At 37.2% G+C, this 19,713-nt stretch overlaps 2 protein-coding genes across 3 annotated transcripts; one reads left to right on the forward strand and one right to left on the reverse strand.

Annotated features, from left to right (window-relative positions):
* Positions 1-1,980: 1,980 nt before the first annotated feature.
* Positions 1,981-10,484, forward strand: LOC149069945 (ZZ-type zinc finger-containing protein 3-like). Of its 2 annotated transcripts, none has more exons than XM_089249847.1 (7): positions 1,981-2,086; positions 3,265-3,463; positions 3,767-4,025; positions 5,017-5,198; positions 7,135-7,233; positions 8,704-8,796; positions 10,144-10,484. In XM_089249847.1, exons 2-7 carry the CDS (start codon positions 3,284-3,286, stop codon positions 10,273-10,275), a joined length of 945 nt encoding a protein of 314 aa, XP_089105973.1. In that variant the 5' UTR covers positions 1,981-2,086; positions 3,265-3,283; the 3' UTR covers positions 10,276-10,484. The 2 variants fall into 2 exon arrangements, with proteins under 2 accessions (XP_089105973.1, XP_089105972.1); XM_089249846.1 differs by having other exon boundaries at positions 1,985-2,086; positions 7,135-7,329; positions 10,144-10,480.
* Positions 10,485-12,604: 2,120 nt separating this feature from the next.
* LOC149069946 (oligosaccharyltransferase complex subunit ostc-B) lies at positions 12,605-19,692 on the reverse strand. Its single transcript, XM_089249802.1, has 4 exons — positions 19,268-19,692; positions 17,282-17,355; positions 15,401-15,618; positions 12,605-12,727 (listed from the first exon to the last, which is right to left on the reverse strand). The coding sequence occupies exons 1-4, from the start codon at positions 19,404-19,406 to the stop codon at positions 12,709-12,711; spliced, it is 450 nt and encodes a 149-aa protein (XP_089105928.1). The 5' UTR covers positions 19,407-19,692; the 3' UTR covers positions 12,605-12,708.
* Positions 19,693-19,713: the final 21 nt, after the last annotated feature.

A 19,713-nucleotide genomic window follows, 5' to 3' on the forward strand; every position in this document is an offset into this window, starting at 1 on the left:
TATAAGAATTTCATTTATATGTAATAGGGGATATATTTTCTGAAAATGGCTTGTGTTTGTGTATACTGTTGTTATATATGTAAGTATTTCGTACTCTTGTTTCTCTGCGTCGCTACTGGATGGCGCTACCATCGCGTGATTATTGCTATGTTATTTTTTCCGCCATTTTTAGCGAGTTGTTGCATGGACTGGAGCAGTGCCGTCTTAACGCATGGGCCCACCTGTGCACCTCAGAAAAATGAGTAGTTGAATTTTTCGAGAATTTGCCAGGTAGGGCCTCAGAAAAATCACTTGGCCCGGAGGGCCCTGGACTGGAGTCGGCATGGCCAGAGATACGGGAGGGGGGGGGCAGGGGCGTAGCCAGAAATTTCGTTCGGGGGGGGGGAACCAAAGTGACAGAACAATGGATTTGGCCATCTTTTTCCCTTTTTTCGGTCATTTTCTCACATTTCGGGGGGGGGGGGGGAACCAGACCCACAAGTCCCCCCCCCTCGCTACGCCCTTGGGGGGGGGGGGCATTGCCTTCCCTGCCCTCCTCTAGTTGCGGCCCTGCTATGAGAAATTTAGGATATTAAAGTGATGTTTTTGTTTTTTCTCCCAGAAGTCAGTCAGTTGATTCTCGAGTCAGAGATTGTTGCAAAACATCTCTGAAAATCTCAAAGATGTATCTACTAAAATCCACAAACTCGGGGTGAGAAGTCGTATTTCAAAAAAAGTACTTGAAGAATAATCGTCTAATTTTTTCAAGCTTGCATGTTCGTAAATCGAATCAGTTTTTTGTTCTCAAACCGAGACGTTCGTACACCGAGGGCTGACGTGTTTTCACATGTGGCACAGTTAAGCGGCCTGACCCTTGAGTGACATGTGGCACAGTTTTAGACCACTTAAGCGGCCCCAGTGTGGTTGTACATCACTCAAGTTACCCGCGGTTTTTCTCGTTTTTGGCTGACCAAGTAAGTTGCCGTTAACAAATATTTGAAGTTTTTATAAATGGTGGTTGATGACGTAAGCATCATCCAAACCCCCCCCCCCCATATCAACAGTGTCGTCGTAACGCATGATGGGCCCACCTCAAGAGAAGTGAGGCTTCACAAAAATGAGATCCGGTTGAAATTTTCTAGGATTTACCAGGTTGGGACTCCGGAAAACCACTTGGTCCGGGGCCCATGATATTCTTAAGACGACCCTGCCCATCAAAAGTCAGCAAATGGGGACCCCGACCATCGATGCTGACGTAATACTTGACCCCGAATCAACGATGAAAAAAATATTCCATGCTATGGATTTGATGCCACCTGTTGGTTAAAATTAGTGCTAGTTATAAGAAGTACAGATGACTGGTAAGAAAAGTCACATTCTCTCTCTCCTCCGTGTAGAATCGAACCACCAACCTCGCACTTTCCGGGGGCGTGTTCTACCATTAAACTTCCGAGGACAGGCATTAACGAAATTAACCTCCAGATGGCGACATAGAACGATACGCTGAACCTCTCCGCTAATTATACGAAATACAGATGACTGGATGCCAACATCTACCTCCCACATACATTCACTACACTAAAATACATACATTACTCACTTGTCTATCCCTTCATCAGGGGGACGCGTTGGGCCCCCAGCCTGTATGGGGAATATATGGCCCGCATAAGGGCCAGGCATCCCCTTAAAATTTTTATTCTGGTTCTGGATGCCAAGCGAAGATAATTGGAAAGGAAAGTCACACATTCCTGCGTGGGGAATCGAACCATCAACCTCGAATTTTACGAAAGGTATTCGCTTCGTATCCAGTCATCTGTAGTTCGTATAATTAATGGAGAGCGAAGCGGATCTTTAATACAGCTTTGGCGGAGAGTTTCGTTCTAGTGATCCAGTTGACAGTTTTTTTGTTTGCTTTTTAAACAATAGATGGCAGTATAAGTACTACTTCTCCGTGATTCAAACCAACACCAGCTTTTTAGAAGGTATTGTTCAAACTTGGTCACGGCCGTCCGCAGGTTTTGTTTACATCCTGGGCATAATTTGCTGTGCTAGAGCCCTGGTATCAGCAGGCGTAGAGGACGTTAATCTATATCTTTTGCTATTAGAGGTATTTATTTTGTGAATTTCTATACGTTTGTTCGTATACGAGATTATCTCTATTCATTTTTTCGTTAAGCTTATTTCTTCCAAACAAATTTGCCGAAGTATTCGGTTAAAACTCCATAAACTGTGTTAAGCCGGGTTTTCCCTAGGAGCAGGTTTTCTGTGCCGTGCGCAACGTAAATCGTCCAGTGCGACACGCCGTTCACTTATCAATAGGAAAAGCGGAACGACTGTTTTCCTACAGAGCGCAACACGCCTCACGCCAGCGCTTTACGTCGGGCGTGATTGGACGACTGCTTCTGGAGGAATTAAATGCATCGCGCGTTTTACCGATCTTCTCATCATTTTTGTTGCGTTTTCTTTCTCTTCAAACCGGAACATGCAGACGACAGATTAGTTGATGCCAAGGCCATATAACATACAGCCGCCCTGAGCTGCTGTGCCACGCTAGGAAAACACAAACGCGTAGCGTGATTATGTGACACGTTTCTGCCAACGCGACATGGTTCAATGAAGTTCATGCGGCGCGAAAACGTAATCGTAGGAAAACCCGGCTTTAAAGGGGAATATTCCATAACCGGGATGAACACTGACTGTGTGTGTGGCGATATTTCTTTTGAAAAGCTAATAGAAAATTAGCGTCTTTCTTTGAACCAGAGAAAGGTGATATGTGGGCCAAAGCCAGGTTTTCCTAGGATTAGGTTCTTTGCATCGCATTAACCGAATCGGACCATTTCACATCAGCAGAAACATGTTGCATAATCATGCTACACGTTTGTGTTTTCCGAGTGTGGCGCAGCAGCTCAGAGAGGCTATATAGTATATGGCCCGAGCATCAACTACTCTTTTTGCATCCTGTAGTTTGTAGGGAAGGGAAAGAAACCACACCCCTGCCAATTTGGCTGCAAACTCATTTACGAAGTCGTAGCCTTTGTTTGTATGCGAGATGATTCCTATTCATGTTTTTGTTACGCTTATTGTTTCCAAACAAAGCTGTAATTTTTTCGATTACATTTTCATTAACATGTGCGGAGAAATGTCTGGAATCAAATCAAATTAGAAACATTTTTGAAATTGCCAATGGAAAACTGGCATCTAATTACATGCTATTGAAACAGTGTTGGCGTTGCTGTTGATACTATTCACATTTCTTTGACTTTCATTCAAACTCTATTTTTGTAGGTAATCATCAATTCCGTCGATGGCAGACTTGGAAGAATCATCAGTTGATACGCCCAATGTTAGAAAAACTGTGAATGACTTTTATGAGAGTAAATATGATTCCGAATCCGATGAAGACTTGGATGATATCGGGGAATATTCATTTGAAACTGGTCGATTAGCATATAAAGCTAATGATGATTATAAGAATGTTATTGAGGTAAACTTTTGTGATAATCGTTCCCTTTATGATACGTGGTGATTCGTATAGAACCGGCTCCAGAAAAATGGGGTGTATTACAAAAGTATTACTATACTTGTGTAATTATGTATTTGATATATAACTGACCTTGGATAAATACTGACCCACGATATTAAAGATTTTTAAATAGAATAAACACTTAAATAGAAATATAATCTGCACACACAACTGGTCAAGGTTTATGAATGCAATTTCGGATTTTATTTCGATGATTTTATGATTAAAAAATAAAATCTTCACATGTTGCTTTGTTTTACACAGAGCATAGTCGTTCTGGAAGCATTGAAAGCACAAGCCATTCGAGACAAACAGCGTTTAATTCAGTGCAGAGAAGAAGCTTTGGCAGATCCATTTGGATTTTTGGAGAAGCTGAAGAGGAAAGAAGATCTGGGAATTCCGAAGCCGCTGAGGCTCCCTCAAATTCCACTTATTGATTGGAGCAAATATAGCATTTCAGAAAACAATTCCTCTTCATTTGTACGCCGCCAGTTGAATTTGATAGCTGCCGAAAGCTCCACAAGTAAATCTTTTATTATTTAAGTTTGTGCTTTATATTTTGATTATACAAGAAATTGGAGAAGTTTTTTTAAAGTGCGCTTAGATTTGAATACTTTGCACATGAAACTATAATTCACAATGGCACTTTGCCCTTCAAAATGGATAATTTGTACTTATATTTAAAGTGCAAAGTATATGTTTTATAGTGAATATCATCCACACTTAAGTGTAATTAATTCCATTCCATTGAAAATTCATAAATTTAACTGAAACCTAATGAAGTGTCTGCTAGTTTTGATTATTTGATAATTACAATTTAATAATTACTTATATTATTAATATAATAATAATTTACTTGCTAATTAACTAATTTAATAATTAATTTTTTAATCACCGACAACCACTATAATTTGTTAATTTTCTCAGAACAGTTGAAGACCGTTTTTAAGGAATCAACATGAATTTCTTAGTTCCTGTTATTAACTAGTAATCATAATTCATTAACTGATTGCTTATCACATTTTAATATCAATTCTTTTGTCCTTTTTTAAGACATGTACTATCATTATAGTGGTAGTAGGAGCTTAGGGTCTTCCCCAACTGTGAATGTGGCAATTCGGGGCAGCCACAGCTCTTACTATAGTGATTATCTTTATACTGATTTACACAAGATCTCACCCCATATTTTTTATTAACTGTTAGTAAATGATAAATTAATTAACTTATGATTAATTAACAATTTCACTTGTATTTTGTCAAATTGATTAGCTATTAGTAATAATGGTAATTATTAATGTCTGGATTTAAAATTCCATTATAAAATACTTGGGAAAAAATATCCGTTTTGAAGTGCAAACTATTCGTTTTATAGTGGAGATCCTCCAAAGTAAAGTGCAGTTAATTTCATTCCCCTTTTTTTATTAGTGCTTGAAACATGGGTATTGTTAAACCTGACTTCTCTTATCTGCATACATCAAGTGCCACATGTAGACGTTATTGTTGTTTCATTCAAGGGAGAGGAAAATTAGAATCGAATGATTCAGAATCAGCTGCGGTGTCAAATTTCAACAAACCATGGACAACAGAGGAGCAGCAAAAGCTGGAGAAGCTGTTGATTGAATATCCTCCTGAAGAAGTTGAAGCGAGAAGATGGGAAAAAATTTCTGCAGCTCTTGGTACCAGGTCTCCAACACAGGTGAGTTGATACTTCACGAGATATTTTAAATCTAATTTGTATTCTTTTTAACCCTCTTTCTAGACTTCTATCATTCTTAACCATTGAACTTGTACAAGTTAATCACACATTTTCCTGGTAATTTTTTTCAAAAATTTGTTTTTTGCAAAAATGAGTGATTTCAAATTATTCTTTAACCCTTAACCAATGCTGTCTTAATACATGGGCCCCACCCCAACAACCTCAAGAGAAGAGGGGCCTCGGAAAAAACGAGCAGTAGTTGAATTTTTCGCTCATTTTCCAGGTAGGGCTTCAGAAAAATCACTTGGCCTGGGTACCCATGATGCTCTTAAGACAGCTTTACCTGTAACTGGTATGCATTGTAAAATTCACAGCCTGTTTTCTTCTGTACATAATTTATATCTTATCCATTTGGCTGAATTTTTTTTAATTTTTTGACCTAATTTATTATGAAAATGAACATTATAGGCCACAAATATAATAAATTCAGTGCTTGGAATTTTTTTTTTCACCAATTGGTATTCAAACCAAGGCTGGGACACATGTCATAGTCAATGACGAGATATACATATCGTCACCTTATAATGAAAACCTTGTACAACCAAAACCCCCAACTTTACAGGAAGAGCAAAAAAAAAAGGACATCCAATTGAATAACACACAAAAGGGGTTAATTTTTTTCTCTATAGAGAGCAGATTTCGTTGATTTCTTTTCTTTCAAAAGCTGTAATAGATGAGATATGATGTTCTTAATCTAAAACTGTCAAAAAGCTATTTTCAAAAAAAAAATTGATGTGCGAGAGGTTTTCATTATATAATGTGAGGATATGTCCCACTTGTAAACAATTTACTACATGCACATTTGGTATTGAAAATTTTATTATACGAAAAATATTCAAGTTGTATGGTACGAGGTGAATTATTCCTTACATAAGTCAACATTGCACATTGGAAAACTCATAGCTCTATTTTCTTTATTAATTTTTGCACAGCAGCGTGACTTTCCCATTAATGGTAGGTGATCCCAGACATTTAAAAGATTTTTAGCAATCATTGATGGATGACCACAGCCAAGCTTTCTTTGTTAAATGGTTCCAGACTCTGCCACAAAGCTGGGCTTGAAGAGATCTCGGCATTGGGATAAGTCCAGTGGCAAAGCCCTGGCGTTCATTCATTCATTCAGCCAAGCTTTCTTTGGATATCTGTAGTGTATTTCATGTTGAGTCAAACATCGTTTTGGCATTTTGAACAAAAGACCAAAATTGTCATGGGCTGAGACATGCGCAGCAGAAGCTTTGGAGAAAGACTTTTGGTGGGAAAGTAGTGATTTCGAATGATGTAATTGCAGCGCCATCCGAGTAACTAAAGATAAAACATGAGCAACTGGTCTTGCTCTGTGATTGGGATACATTACAGTTAGTTTCACAACAATTTTTGTCCCAGTAATAATTTTTGAAATTTCAGTGTGATGTATATATGTCTCGTTAGTAGTCAAAGGGTTAACATAGTAATAATTTATTGTTGTTTTCTTCGAATTTTACTTGGTTTTGAAGCAGAAATTCTCAACCTGTGTTCCGTGGAGGCCTTTGGGGCTCCTTCTGTACATTGCAGGGACTCTGTGGCCACGCCAGGACAATAAAATAAATCTTTAAATTTGATAAATATATAAAAAAAGATGTCTACAGGACTCTGCTATAGAAATTATAGACCAAAAAAGGTTCTGCTATCAATAAAAAGTTGAGAACCACGGCTTTAAAAGATTTTTTAATTTTATTGTAATAAAGTCTTAAATTTTGTAAAAGTTTACAATTTGTGTAACTTCGACTGACCAATCGAAGAAAATGTACAATTAAACAATTTTTTTAAATTTTAGTGAGTTTTAGTTTGATATTTATTTTTTTCTATGTAAATTGAGTTGTGTATTTAAAATAAACAGGTAGCAAGTCGAGTGCAGAAATATTTTGTCAAACTCGCAAAGGCAGGAGCACCCATACCTGGTAGACCCCCTAGCTGGAGTTACAGATCAAAACTTAAGGTGATGCATCTATCATTTACTATGATGTCATTTGAGCATAATCTATCATTTACAAATCTGATGTGCATTTTAGGTAGGGCCGTACAGATTAATCAGGTCAGTTAATTGATCAATTGGTAATCAAAATTAAAAATTTTAGTTGAGTTAATCGACTCGATCTCCATTCTATTAAAATTTTTATTAAAAGTTTGTGACTTAACTTGATTAGATGTCTTATAAATCATGTTCTGTACAGAACATTTTGGATAAGTGACTATATTAAAAAAATATTAGAATCAATACTTTGATCAAATTAGACTCAACGAAAAATTAATTTCATTTTCAAATCGAGTTTGATTAAAGTTTTAGAAGACAAGACCAAAATTTATTGTCTCCCCAGTATGAACAGTAGTTTTTCATATTCTTGGAAGCATCAGTTCATCTCCTCACAAGTACCATTCAAGTGGAGTTTATAGGAACTCATTCTTTTGTGTACTTGTTGATGAAAATAATCAACAGTAGTTTTAAAATATGTGGATAATAACCAAAAATAATCGTTAAAAAAAGACGACAAGATCCAAGTGAAGAAATTACAAGTTTTGGCATATTAAATTGCTTGAAGAGGGTAGCCTTAATTTCTTAACCTAAATTCCTATATTTGCTTACATCTACTAAATAGGTGAGTGAAATGAATAAATTATATGTTTTATAGCCTCTATATTAACATTCTGTGGTCACAAAAAATATATAAGCCGCTGTGGTGGTCGAGTGGTTATAATGCCGGACTCGTGATGCGAGGATCCGGGTTCGAACCCCACAGTGGTGGTCGGCTGAAGTTGGTTTTCTGTGGTTCCCAACTTCAAGGCGCAAATGCGAGCCGATCTCCCCGTTAAAAAGTCTCACCACAGAGAGCAACAGTCCTACAACGATAAATCATTCAATCATAACACTTCACTCATAGTTAGTAAAACTGGGGGCAGATGACAGCACTACACATAACAAGCATTACACAGAAACAAAAAACTTTACGTCAGGTTGCACTACATGTACATTCCCGCATGTACCGATTCGTTGGGAGGTTCCGGGGGGGGGGGGGGTTGCATGTGTGGTGTAGCAGTAGTAGGTAGGGGCTCGGGGATCCATGATGTTCTTAAGTCAGCCACCTCGTTGGGCAATTTGCCTGTTGTGGCGTTGTATTTGTATGTATTTGTATATAATTAAAATTTGATTAATGGATTAAAAAATGCTGATTAACAAGTTAAAAATTTAAATACATTTTTAACTCTAATTTTAAGTATTCAATGAATGAAAGAATGACTGTTTTTACCATTCTTAATAAAGATATAGAGAACCATATGACTTTTGAAACAAGCAAAAATAAAAAATATTTTTTTTTTCTCACCAACTTATACACATTCATTAAGAGCTGAAAAGTTTCACTGTTTTGTTCAAAGTATTATAAGAAGAGGAGTATAATTTTTTTCTTCACAGAATAATGCTGGAGGATTAAGTCGAAAGCATCCACCAACTTCTACTGCAGTTAATGGCTCCGAATCAGCTGGTCAGTCAAGTGATGAAGTATCGGTAAGCTAATTACTTACACACACTATAATCTCTGATTGCTACTACATTATCGCACACCAACTCCAGTCATATCACTCACTATTCAGCTGATTCCAACCGATGGAATTGGGTGGGAAATGAAGGCACCATTTATCGGACAGTCTCAGACTTGGTGGGTAAAGAACTTGTTTTCTATGTTCTTCCTCCGGATCAAACCCATGGACCCTGATGGTAACCTTCAAGGTGGAAGACGAGCATCTTATCACTGCACCACTTGAGCGCAATCAATCTCCAATTGCTAGCAAACGAACCCTAGTTTGTCACTGGCCTGGGTTCAAATCCAGATGTGAGTCATGGTAAAATAACCATTCATAATAGACTTCTAGGGAACACCTATGCACAATGGATAAAAACAACAATCAAATCAAGACATCAGTCATGAATTGAATAATATGGGTGCCTAGTTTTTATTTAAAAAAAAATGAAGCAGACAACCATTTCACAAATGTATTGAGCTCGTTCCTTAGAAAAACACCATGAGAGAAAAAGAACTGGAAGTTGTTTTCCTATACCCAAGATTGTTATATGGAGGGTTCCAAAGGCAATTAGTGCAATCAATAAACATTAAAAATGAGATCGGGAAGGATCTTTTATAAAGCTTACATGCTCAATCCATAGCCTGTGACTTCAAACCTAATTTTGCAAAAATGAACTAAGCAGGGCATTTCGAGATTACTTAAGCGACTCACAGCGCAGTTCCATATTACTTGAGTGGCCATGACATATTTCCAGATAATTTAAGTGACTTGCAACACATTCCTGAATCACTTGAGTAATTCGGGAATGTGTTGCAAGTCACTTAAATTATCTGAAAATATGTCATCTATATATATATTTATATGTATAGATTACTTAAGTCTACAATGATACCTATATGAGCTACATCTCTTAGACGTATAAGCACCATTCTAGGGTTAAGTAGCCTGCAAACACATTTTCAAATAAATGAAGTGGTCAACACTCCTGAAGGTTGTGCAACCTTGTTATAAATTATCTTTTTATTTTGTGGTCAGTATAAGTGGCACCATGTGCTGTTGCACCATAAAGATATAACAACTTTATTGCTTTGGCAACAGAAAATTTTAACAATTAAGAGACACTTGCAATACGTAACTCATTTTCAGAAAATTGACTTGCACTAATTGCAAGAACATATGTTCATTCACATGCTATAAAGAGGTACTTTGATACTAATGTAGGCGGGAATTGCTTCAGACTCGCCATTTATTGACTATAGCAGGGGTGTTGTGCAATATGAAATTCATTTATGAAGTTTTCGTGATATTGAATTTTAATTTTCATTGGCAGGATGAAGATGATATTGAACCAGATCTCAGAGTAACTCCAGAATACAAAGAACTGTTGTTAGTCAAAAAAGTTCTCAGAAAGAAAATGAAACTAGAAGAAGAAAGGAAAAGAAAACAAATGAAGTTAAAATGAATTTTTTTAAAGGTGATATCGTCTGAGTGTATAAGATGTTTTAATTTTTTGCATTTAACATATAATCTCAAACGGATTGCATTCAATTAGGGAGTTTTATGTGCTCAGATTGGTTCCCATCAAGACCTTGTGAGTGTAAATAAATGTGCTGATTTAATTGTAAATAAGTTAATATAAATCTTGTATCAAAATAAATTTTTTTCATAAAATATTTATTCAAATTGAAGTTTGTTTTATAAGATAGGCCTTGAAATTTGGCGAAAATAGTTTGTTGTATATATATATCTCGCTTTCCTATATTTGTTAATGCATTTGAAGTTAAACAACCAGTCAACCTGACTTACCAGAACACACACACACAGCTTCTTTCTCCAATGCCCATTGTCTGAATTTTTGATTCCACCAGAAGAGCCTTTCTTTCTTAATGACATCACAGGCCCTTGAGCAAAGTGATTTTTCTGTGGCTCCCTACTTGGCTAGAAATGCTTGCTACTAAATTTCACTTCACCCAATCCAACTAAAGGCCTACCGTTGAATCATGTTATAACAAACTCCAAGAGACTGGAGAAATCACTTCGTTATAGTGAAATTTCGTTAAAGAGAATTCTAGGTTTCTTGCATTGTTCCCATGTAAACTTATCTGGGGAATTAGAAAAGTGTCCTTCCACCTGCTGCTCTTGTGAAAGTAACTATCATCATAATTAATCATTTCACATGTACCCTTGGACAAATGAAAGTTGGACACCACTGCTCAAATGCCCACTCACAAGACCTTGTGAGTGTAAATAAATGTGCTGATTTAATTGTAAATAAGTTAATATAAATCTTGTATCAAAATAAATTTTTTTTCATCGTTATATTAGGTTCATTTTTATTAATTTTTTTTACTTTCCCAAATTTTTAAATACTATGAACACTAAGATGACGTTTCTCCAAAATTAAACGTCATCTTAGTGTTCATAGTATTTAAAAATTTCAATGGGATGGATCCAGTGCCAGCCTAACACATGGGCCTATCCCAGCACCTCCTTGAGACAGAAGGCCTCTGCACTGTTTGCCATAAATGCCATTCAGACTACCTAGCAAGTTTGCCACACACCATCCTATTTCGTTTCTTATTTTGGCGTAGAATCTTCCTGATTGACTCACAAATACCGCATAGTGATTGTATGTGGGGCATAGAAATCGCCAATTCTGAGCCCGATCATTTGTTTTCCTTAAAACGATGATACTGGCAGGAAATTTTTTTCCCTCTGAATATTCTCAGGGATAATGGACTTACTTACTGACGACACAAGCAGACTGCGAAGGCCTCCTATCTCTAGGAAATGCTGCCTACCCTCACTAAAATGAGGCATAGTTAAAATTTTCGAGTAGTATGCATGTAAATTTGTCAGTTAAGGCCTCAGAAAAATCACTTGGTCTGGCCCCCCCCCCATGATGCTTTTAAGATGACTCTGGATGAATAGTTAATACGCCGCCAATCTACTGCTTTGACAAGGGGACACCGGTTGTGTGGTGTCACAGAATTTTCCTCTACTAGGTTTGTGAATAAACGAAAGCTTTTTCCTGGGGAGAATACATTCTAACACAGTTGATGCGTTAAAAAATAAATATGATAAACATATTGGGGTAAATCAAGAAGCTATCCATTCTTAGATAAGACAACCGTGAATATTTTTATGGGCATTGTATAATATTTTATCAGTTGAAGGTAACATCATGCAAAGTGTATTTTCTTAAAATACAACAGTATTCAAATGTTGAACTACCGCCTCTCAATTTGTTGCCACCTCTGTAACTCTACCGCCTCTGTTTGTTGCTGTATTTTTGAAATATGACATGCATCTTTTTTTCAGTCACCTCGTGCATTTATTTGTACTAGTGATCCATTAGAATCATATATGATATTTGAAAAAAATGAAAAGCTTCTTTGGGTCAAGTGAATATGGTATCTACTTTTCCATATCCATTTGAAATATGTCTTCTATTTTTACAGATTTAAGTATCGTACTAAATTGATATCAAGCGATTCAAGTTGCAAGATAGGACACGAATTCACTAACTGGATATTTAATCAGTTTAATGTCTCAGGTAACATCATGCAAAGCTGCTTTTCTTAAAATACAACAGTATTCAAATGTTAAACTACCGCCTCTTAACTATATAACAATTGTCCCTCCACAATGATATTTTTTTTCATGTTTAATTTTTATTACAACAGTTTGTATAAGGAATTGTAATTATTCACCAAGACTTTTTTCATCAGGTAGTACACAAATTCTATCATTGTAATAATGTCTGTGTGATGAAACAGAAGGCAAAAGAATAAAAGTAGAAAAATATTATGCTTTTACTATTCCATTCAGGGGGGGAGGATTTCTTACACAACAAAACTTGTTTCTGTCAATTTTTTTCACTTGAGAATCTCGTTTACAGCTGTAGGTATCCCCTGAAATAAAGGAAAAAAAATTATAGCACTGGTAATACAAACAAAGGAAATACAATAGGATTTCATAGATACAAAATTAAAGTTATTTTACATCTACAAAATTTCGTAATCTAATTTGACCTAACTGACAGAAGGAAATCTTTTTAGACAGTTTTGTACAAAATGCCATTTTGTATTAATGAAGCTCGACTATATTTTAGTAACATAGCTGGTCAATGTGCAATAATCAATCCCTACAGTTTAAATTAGACTGCATTATTGAATGTTCAATATAACAAAAACTACACTAAACAACAAATTTTCACAAAGTTTCTGCGTCTGAAATAAAAACAGCCATTTCTTATGTAATTTGGTATGCTAACAAGAACTGTACCATGGCCTATATGGTTTTTTTTTATGGCATTCTCAGAAATTACACATTTAATATATATAACACACATGATAAAAATTAAACAGCCTTTTGTAATTCAATTTTTTTCAGTTTCAGAATAAGAAAAAAAGAATAAAACATGTAGTAATATTATGGACAGCTTGTACGCTATACATGTTAAAGTGTATAAAATTCAGTTATTTTAGGAAATAACTGATCAAGTCAATTAAAGCGTAAAGAAAATAACTTGGATAACATTTTGTATGCTGTAAAATTCAGTCATGTTACAGTCAAAACCTGAAATAGACTAGTTTGCGAATTGGCCAATTTCGCTGCAAATTGACTGGACAATGATCTTCTCTTGATTTTGAGCAGCAAGTTCACAAAATGCCATAGGGCAGGGGTTCTCAAACTTTTCCCACTAATGGTGTCCTCTTTACCCCCTATTTGATGCTTATCCACAAGCTCCCCAGAGCTGTATAACAATCATTCCGTGGCACCCCTGACAAAGGTTAACCCCTACCCTAGGGTTCAGAAGGTTACATTTCCCTACAATGAATGAATGAACGCCAGGATCTCTGCCACTGGACTTATCCCGTTGCCGAGATCTCTTCCAGCCCAGCTTCGTGGCAGAGTCTGGAACAAAGTGAGGGTGTGTGTACACCTAACAGTCTGAGTGTGTAGCTAGTGTTGTGTATGACATTTCAGTGCTGCCATCTATACTTCAAATTGTGAGTGAAGTGTAATGATTGAATATTTGTAACGTTGTAGGCCTGTTGCTCTCTGTGGCGAGACCGGCTCGCATTCGCGCCTTGAAGTTGGGAACCACAGAAATAGATTTCCCTACAGCAAGGGTCTTCAACACTTGGCCCTCTGAGCCTTTTCTCGTGGCCTGCTGACCATTTTTAGAAAATGCCTAAAGATATTGAAAAATAATTTAGGGGAAAAAATTGATTTTGTCCACAGGCCAGTGAAAGACTGAGCACGCGGCGTGAGGCCCAATCAGTTTTTGTAGCCCTTGATTTACTATGCTTCAGATGGAAAGGCCAGCATCTAAAAAAGGCCTATGTAATTACAAAATTCACAGAAATGCTGAAAAGTACATACCTTAACAAAGAAATAATTTCAAAAGTTTTTAAAGAAATTAATTTTAGAAATTATTTTGTAATTGATGAAAATTTCTAATTAATGGAAGAATAATTCCAGAATTACTGGAAGTAATTTTTGAAACAAATAATTTCAGTGCTAGCAATACGAATTATTTCATAATAAAATAATTCCAGAACTACTGAAAAAAATTATTCAGAATTAACGAAAGCAATATTTTCAGAAATAATGAAAAATAATTTCAGGATACATTAAAGACAACAATTTCAGACTTAGTAAATAATTACAGAATCATTCGAAATTCAGAGTAATTGAAACAAGTTAATGAGTTAAGGTTAATCAGAGAAACCTTACCAGAAGTGGTGAAAGAAATGATTTCAGAACTAATTAATAACCAATACTGACACATAATAAAAAAATAATTTCGGAAAGAAAAACAAGATCTTCAATTATTTTGAACCCTGTATAACTGTGCCATTGTAAATCTGGAGTTCATCTTATTCGAAATACCACAGTAATGAGTTTTGTGGCCAAGCGATGTCTGAAATGTTCAGGAACCCCTTGCCTACTATAGGTTGGATCATAGTTTCTCAAACTTATTGTCCCATCTCGTCCCCCTTCAAAAATTTTTTTTTCAAATTGCCCCTCCCAACTCAAATATTGCCATAGAATCCTATACTAAAACCACAGCTACCACTGCCCCCCCCCCCGGATCATTCCATCACCCCCAGTAGGGTGAAATTGCCCACTTTGGGGACACTGGGCTAGACAGGGTGCAGAGGGCCTCAAAAATCTCAAAACCGTTACTTTTTGAAGAAACTGATCAAAGATCATAGGCCTATCCATAAATTACCATAATATCATATATTCAACACAAAAAACAGTGACAATTAGTCATTTACAAAGGACAGCTGGAGTTTTGCATGTAACAGGCCCCATTACCTTAAACAGCCTAGGGCACCATCAAACTTAAACCTAGGCTAAATGTAAATGTGTTTCTTTTCACACTTTAATGGAGTGTATATCGCTACTTTATGAAATAACTAATTAAAGCATTGAATAAAAGCGAGTTTCATGCTTTAACTGACTTGATCAGTTATTTCATGAAATAACTAGGTATTCTTTAGAATAACAGATTTCATACTTTAACGGCAACATACACAAGAAATTGCAACAGTACATGAATGGGTACTCACGGAAGTTTCATTCTCATGAAAATCCAGCAGGTGAAAAATGACATCAGTATACATATGAATCCAACACAAATGAGCAGAATCCGGTTGAGTTTTGGCATTATGGGTGCGTGAGTGTGATCTAGGATTACGAAACCCAAGCCACCAAGGGTGAAAAGAAAACTGGATGCTAATCCTTCCATAATGTACTGGCCATTAACCCGGTATGGCATGAATGCAACCTGAAATGAAAAACATCGTAATTAAGCTAAGGGTTGGTAAAACACATCAAAACAATTCTTTTTTCATACATCATGTATGCTTGAATCAACAACTTTGTCTGATACTAGAAGGGGAAAAAAACAGCACAGCAAAAAAAAAAAAAAAACTAGAACGAGTGCGCATTTGCTGAATCAGAGTTGTTCACTTCAAACTGAATCATTTTTGTTGCCGATGTGACCTGGATATCTTTCGATTCGACGGATCATTTTCATTGCATTATGGCAGGATGGTGAACCTTTCAGTTCTAACTTGTTTTCTTTGGACCTATGTATTCGTAATCAAGGCCTGTTTACAGGGATTTTGTTATTTAGTAGTTAACCAAAATTTAAGTGAGTTCAGAGCATTTGAACAGTGTGTTGAAGTTGTTGAGCCATAAAGTGATTTAGTGGTTAGCAGAATTGAATTCAGTCTATTTTTTCGATTAGGTAGGCGTTATGTGCATGCGCCAGGGGCAGTGGCCTTGTGTTGTCCAATGGTTGTTCTTCATTATGCACACAACAAAATTACTTGTTATGTAACGCTGGGACAGATCTTAAAATACTTAACTTAAAATTTAGATTACTAAATTATTTGACCTATGCCAATGGCTTTTGTGGAGAATCCTATTTATACGAAGGTTTTAACAATTGGCTAATGCGAAGATGAATTTAGGAAAAAGAAAATTCAACTGCCCTTGCGGGGAATTGCACGCACATCCTCTCACTTGCCGGGTGAGCGTCACTAGACTACAAAGGCAATGAGTGTCTTAATCTTTCCTTAGAGCTTGTGTGCACTGAACAGGACAAAGATTGTGTTTTGTTGCCTTTGCAGTTTAGTGAGCTAACCTGGTAAATGCGAAGACGTGGGTTCGATTACCTGCAAGGGCAATTGAATTTTTTCTTTCCTAAATTCATCTTTACATTAGCCAGTTTAAAAAAAAAAACGTTTGTATGGATAGTAGAGAGTGGCAGTGTCAACAATTGTGAGTTCTAGCCTGAGTTAAGTCCAACCATCCATATACGTACCATTCAGTGCACACAAGCTTTAAGAAAAGATTGAGATTAGTTGTTTTTGTAGTCTAGTGCGCTCACCCGGCAAGTGAGGATGCGAGTTTGATTCCCCGCAAGGACAGTTAAATTTCCTTCCTTTCTTAAATTCATCTTCGCATCAAGCAGTTCATAGTGGAAGATGCACATCTTACCACTGCACCACTCAGGCGCCCAACTTTGTTTTTGCTGGATTTGAAGAAAATTGTGGTCCTGGAGTCTACTAACGACCTTAGGGAATGAAGACTCCTTCAAACTAAAATTATTCTAATTCGTAGGAAAAACTGAACAAAATGAAATAAAACATTATAATGAAAAAAAGAAAAGCACAAAGAGGTTTTGAGATGCAATTTTTTAAAGCCAAGTCCACACCTGCAGAACTCTGCAGCGCAAAAACCTGCTATGTAAAATCGGCCATGTTCTGCAAGCCACACCTCAAAACCAGTTTTTGTGTCGCAGATGTGGACCTGGCTTAAAAATTGGCACCTCCGATTATCTGGAACCTGAAACTGTTGAGACTTTATTGTACATGAAATAAATCTAACATGAAACAATAGCTGAAAAATAACTCAAAAGAGTTCAAAGATGAATTTCTTACAGGTCTAGAATGTCCATGCTCATCGACAGTTGACCCAATGCTCGGTGGTTCCACTATAACATCATATATGACACCTACAAAACAACATAATTGTAAAAAGATCAGTAAAAAAAAAACTGTATTCATGACATACTATTACGTTCAAAAAATTCTGAAACTTATTTTACTAAGGAAGAATGGATACAGGTAGAACCTGTTTATTTGGTGCTTCCTTCAAAGTAACTTCCCTGAGTAATTATGAATATTTGTCATTGTTCATACAATGTAAATGCGGATCGCAAGCATCCTTTTGTCACATCCTCCGGTGCTTTTGTCGCTGCTCTCACTGCACTTTGGAAACTGAGAATCGTTGTCAACTTAAGATAATTCTTTATCAGAGGGGGAAAAAAGTCACATGAAACGAGATGGGAAAAGACGCTGGTTGTAGAGGTATCGGTGCACAAAGTTTTGACAGGTGATCTGACACCAGAAACCTGTGAGACGATGCACTGTTGTGATGGCCGCAATTTGGCTTTTCCAAGATCTGATCACTTGCGTCTCACTGAATCCTGCAGATGTTTAAGGACTTGCAAGTTCTTCTTGGTATCAGATTACCTGTCAAAACATCACATTACAATACTTTTGCAACCAACTTATATCTCTGATCTTACCCCATGTAACTTCTTCCTTAGATGAAAAGTAAAATACAAGTTTTACAACGATTTCTGGAACATGGCACACAGTGGACTATGTACTGAGTGCTGTTAGATAAGGATGTGATCCTTGAGTGGCTGATCAAAGTGCATGATAAGATTAAGCCTTCTGTATAGTGCCAATCTGTTTACAATGTTCGGACAACAGTCGAACGAGTCTCGATTATATGAGATAACGACCAGGTGTGCTTTGAACTGCATGAAACCTCCTTTTATGGGCAGGTAGCGGTCAAGTAGTCATAGTAGTCAGTCGAAGGATAACCATTGCAAGACAATGTCTCTTACTGCAGCAAGCAAGAGTCTAGCGTATCGACCCCCCCCCAAAAGTAGAATATGCCAAAATCTGTGACATACGTTGCAGAACGATCTGCAGGAATTTTAAGAAATAGCGCAGATTTTTATTGCAATTTTTACCCCAGAACATTTCAAGTCAGCGGAGAGCTCATCGCAGAGCATGCAAAACATTCTGCTTTGTGATCAAAAGTCAGCAAATCCAAAACCCCCTCCCCCTCTCGATGCTGACGTAATACTTGAATGACCCCTAAGCTTGAATTTCAGCCGGTAAAGGATTAAGACCAAAGCTGGTTTTAAGACATAGCATGTAGTGGACTGTAGTGGAAGAGCTAGCGTTGAAAGTGGATTGTTAATCAAAATATACATGGGCGTGGCTAAGCAGAGGAGCTCGCGCTTGTTTCGCCCCTCACACTACAGATAATGCTGTAGTTTTCTTTGTGCCCACCTTCAATGCATTGTGGGACACTTACTCTTTAACCAGCTTTGGTCGCAACGCACAGTTTTAGAACCCCTGGCTGTAACAGGATTTTCGTGACCTGACCCAGTTTAAGTACCATGGTAGATTGACGGGGGGGGGGGGGAAGAGTCTAGTTTACTTGTTTTGTTTTTATTAACTTGCAATCTTTTTTTAATAATCAACTGCAATGTATTATAGTTGGTGGTCAAAACTGACGGTTTTTTCAGTGTTTTCTCGCTTAAAAACGGCTCTAAATGAACTAAATTATATAAGTTAGGGCACTGCATTCAAGTATTTTATTTATTTCAACAAAAACCATCCCCTATCCCATTTTTTCCCCTGTTTATAAATTTGCTGTGGGAAATTCCTGCCTCCCGCGACACCAGATATCAAGACCCCTTCAGGACTGGGGATTCACCAAAGACGACAGGGATCAACAACCCCTTCAATCTCTGTCAAACTGATTATTTAACAACAGATACTAGACGTTGATTTTAGTCCACAAACATAGATGATACGAGATAATAAAATTAAAGCTCTCACCTCCGCAAACAAGGAAGTAGGACACGAGCACGACGGCGTAAACAACCATCGCACTCGGTTTGTGGAACCATGACGGCCTCTTCAATTTCAAATGCGGGATTTCCAACACACTAAATGGGATGCTGAACAGGGACTCCATGTTTACAGTCGTCGTCGTCGTCTGAACACGAATCAAAAGCCGTGACTTGTTTCGAATGAGGCAAAATGTCGAATGAAACTGTTGTCATTCCCGAAACTTTTTAGCCTATAGAGCAGTGTTTCTCAACCACCGGGCCTTGGCATCAGTCAAACCGGGCCGTTAGTGATTCATCGTTTAATTTTTCCCCATTCATTTCCCATTAGTTGTGCTTTTGTGACCGGGCCTTCCACTAGAAAAAAATACTCAACCGGGCTGCGAGCTCCCAAAGGTTGAGAACCACTGCTATGGAGCAAGGCTGCGGTAACAG

This window comes from Pholcus phalangioides, unplaced genomic scaffold (genome assembly GCF_987345545.1).
Source record: "Pholcus phalangioides strain wild (caught in Gottingen) unplaced genomic scaffold, Ppha-v1.0 ptg000022l_1, whole genome shotgun sequence".
NCBI classification, from domain to species: Eukaryota; Metazoa; Arthropoda; class Arachnida; order Araneae; family Pholcidae; genus Pholcus; species Pholcus phalangioides.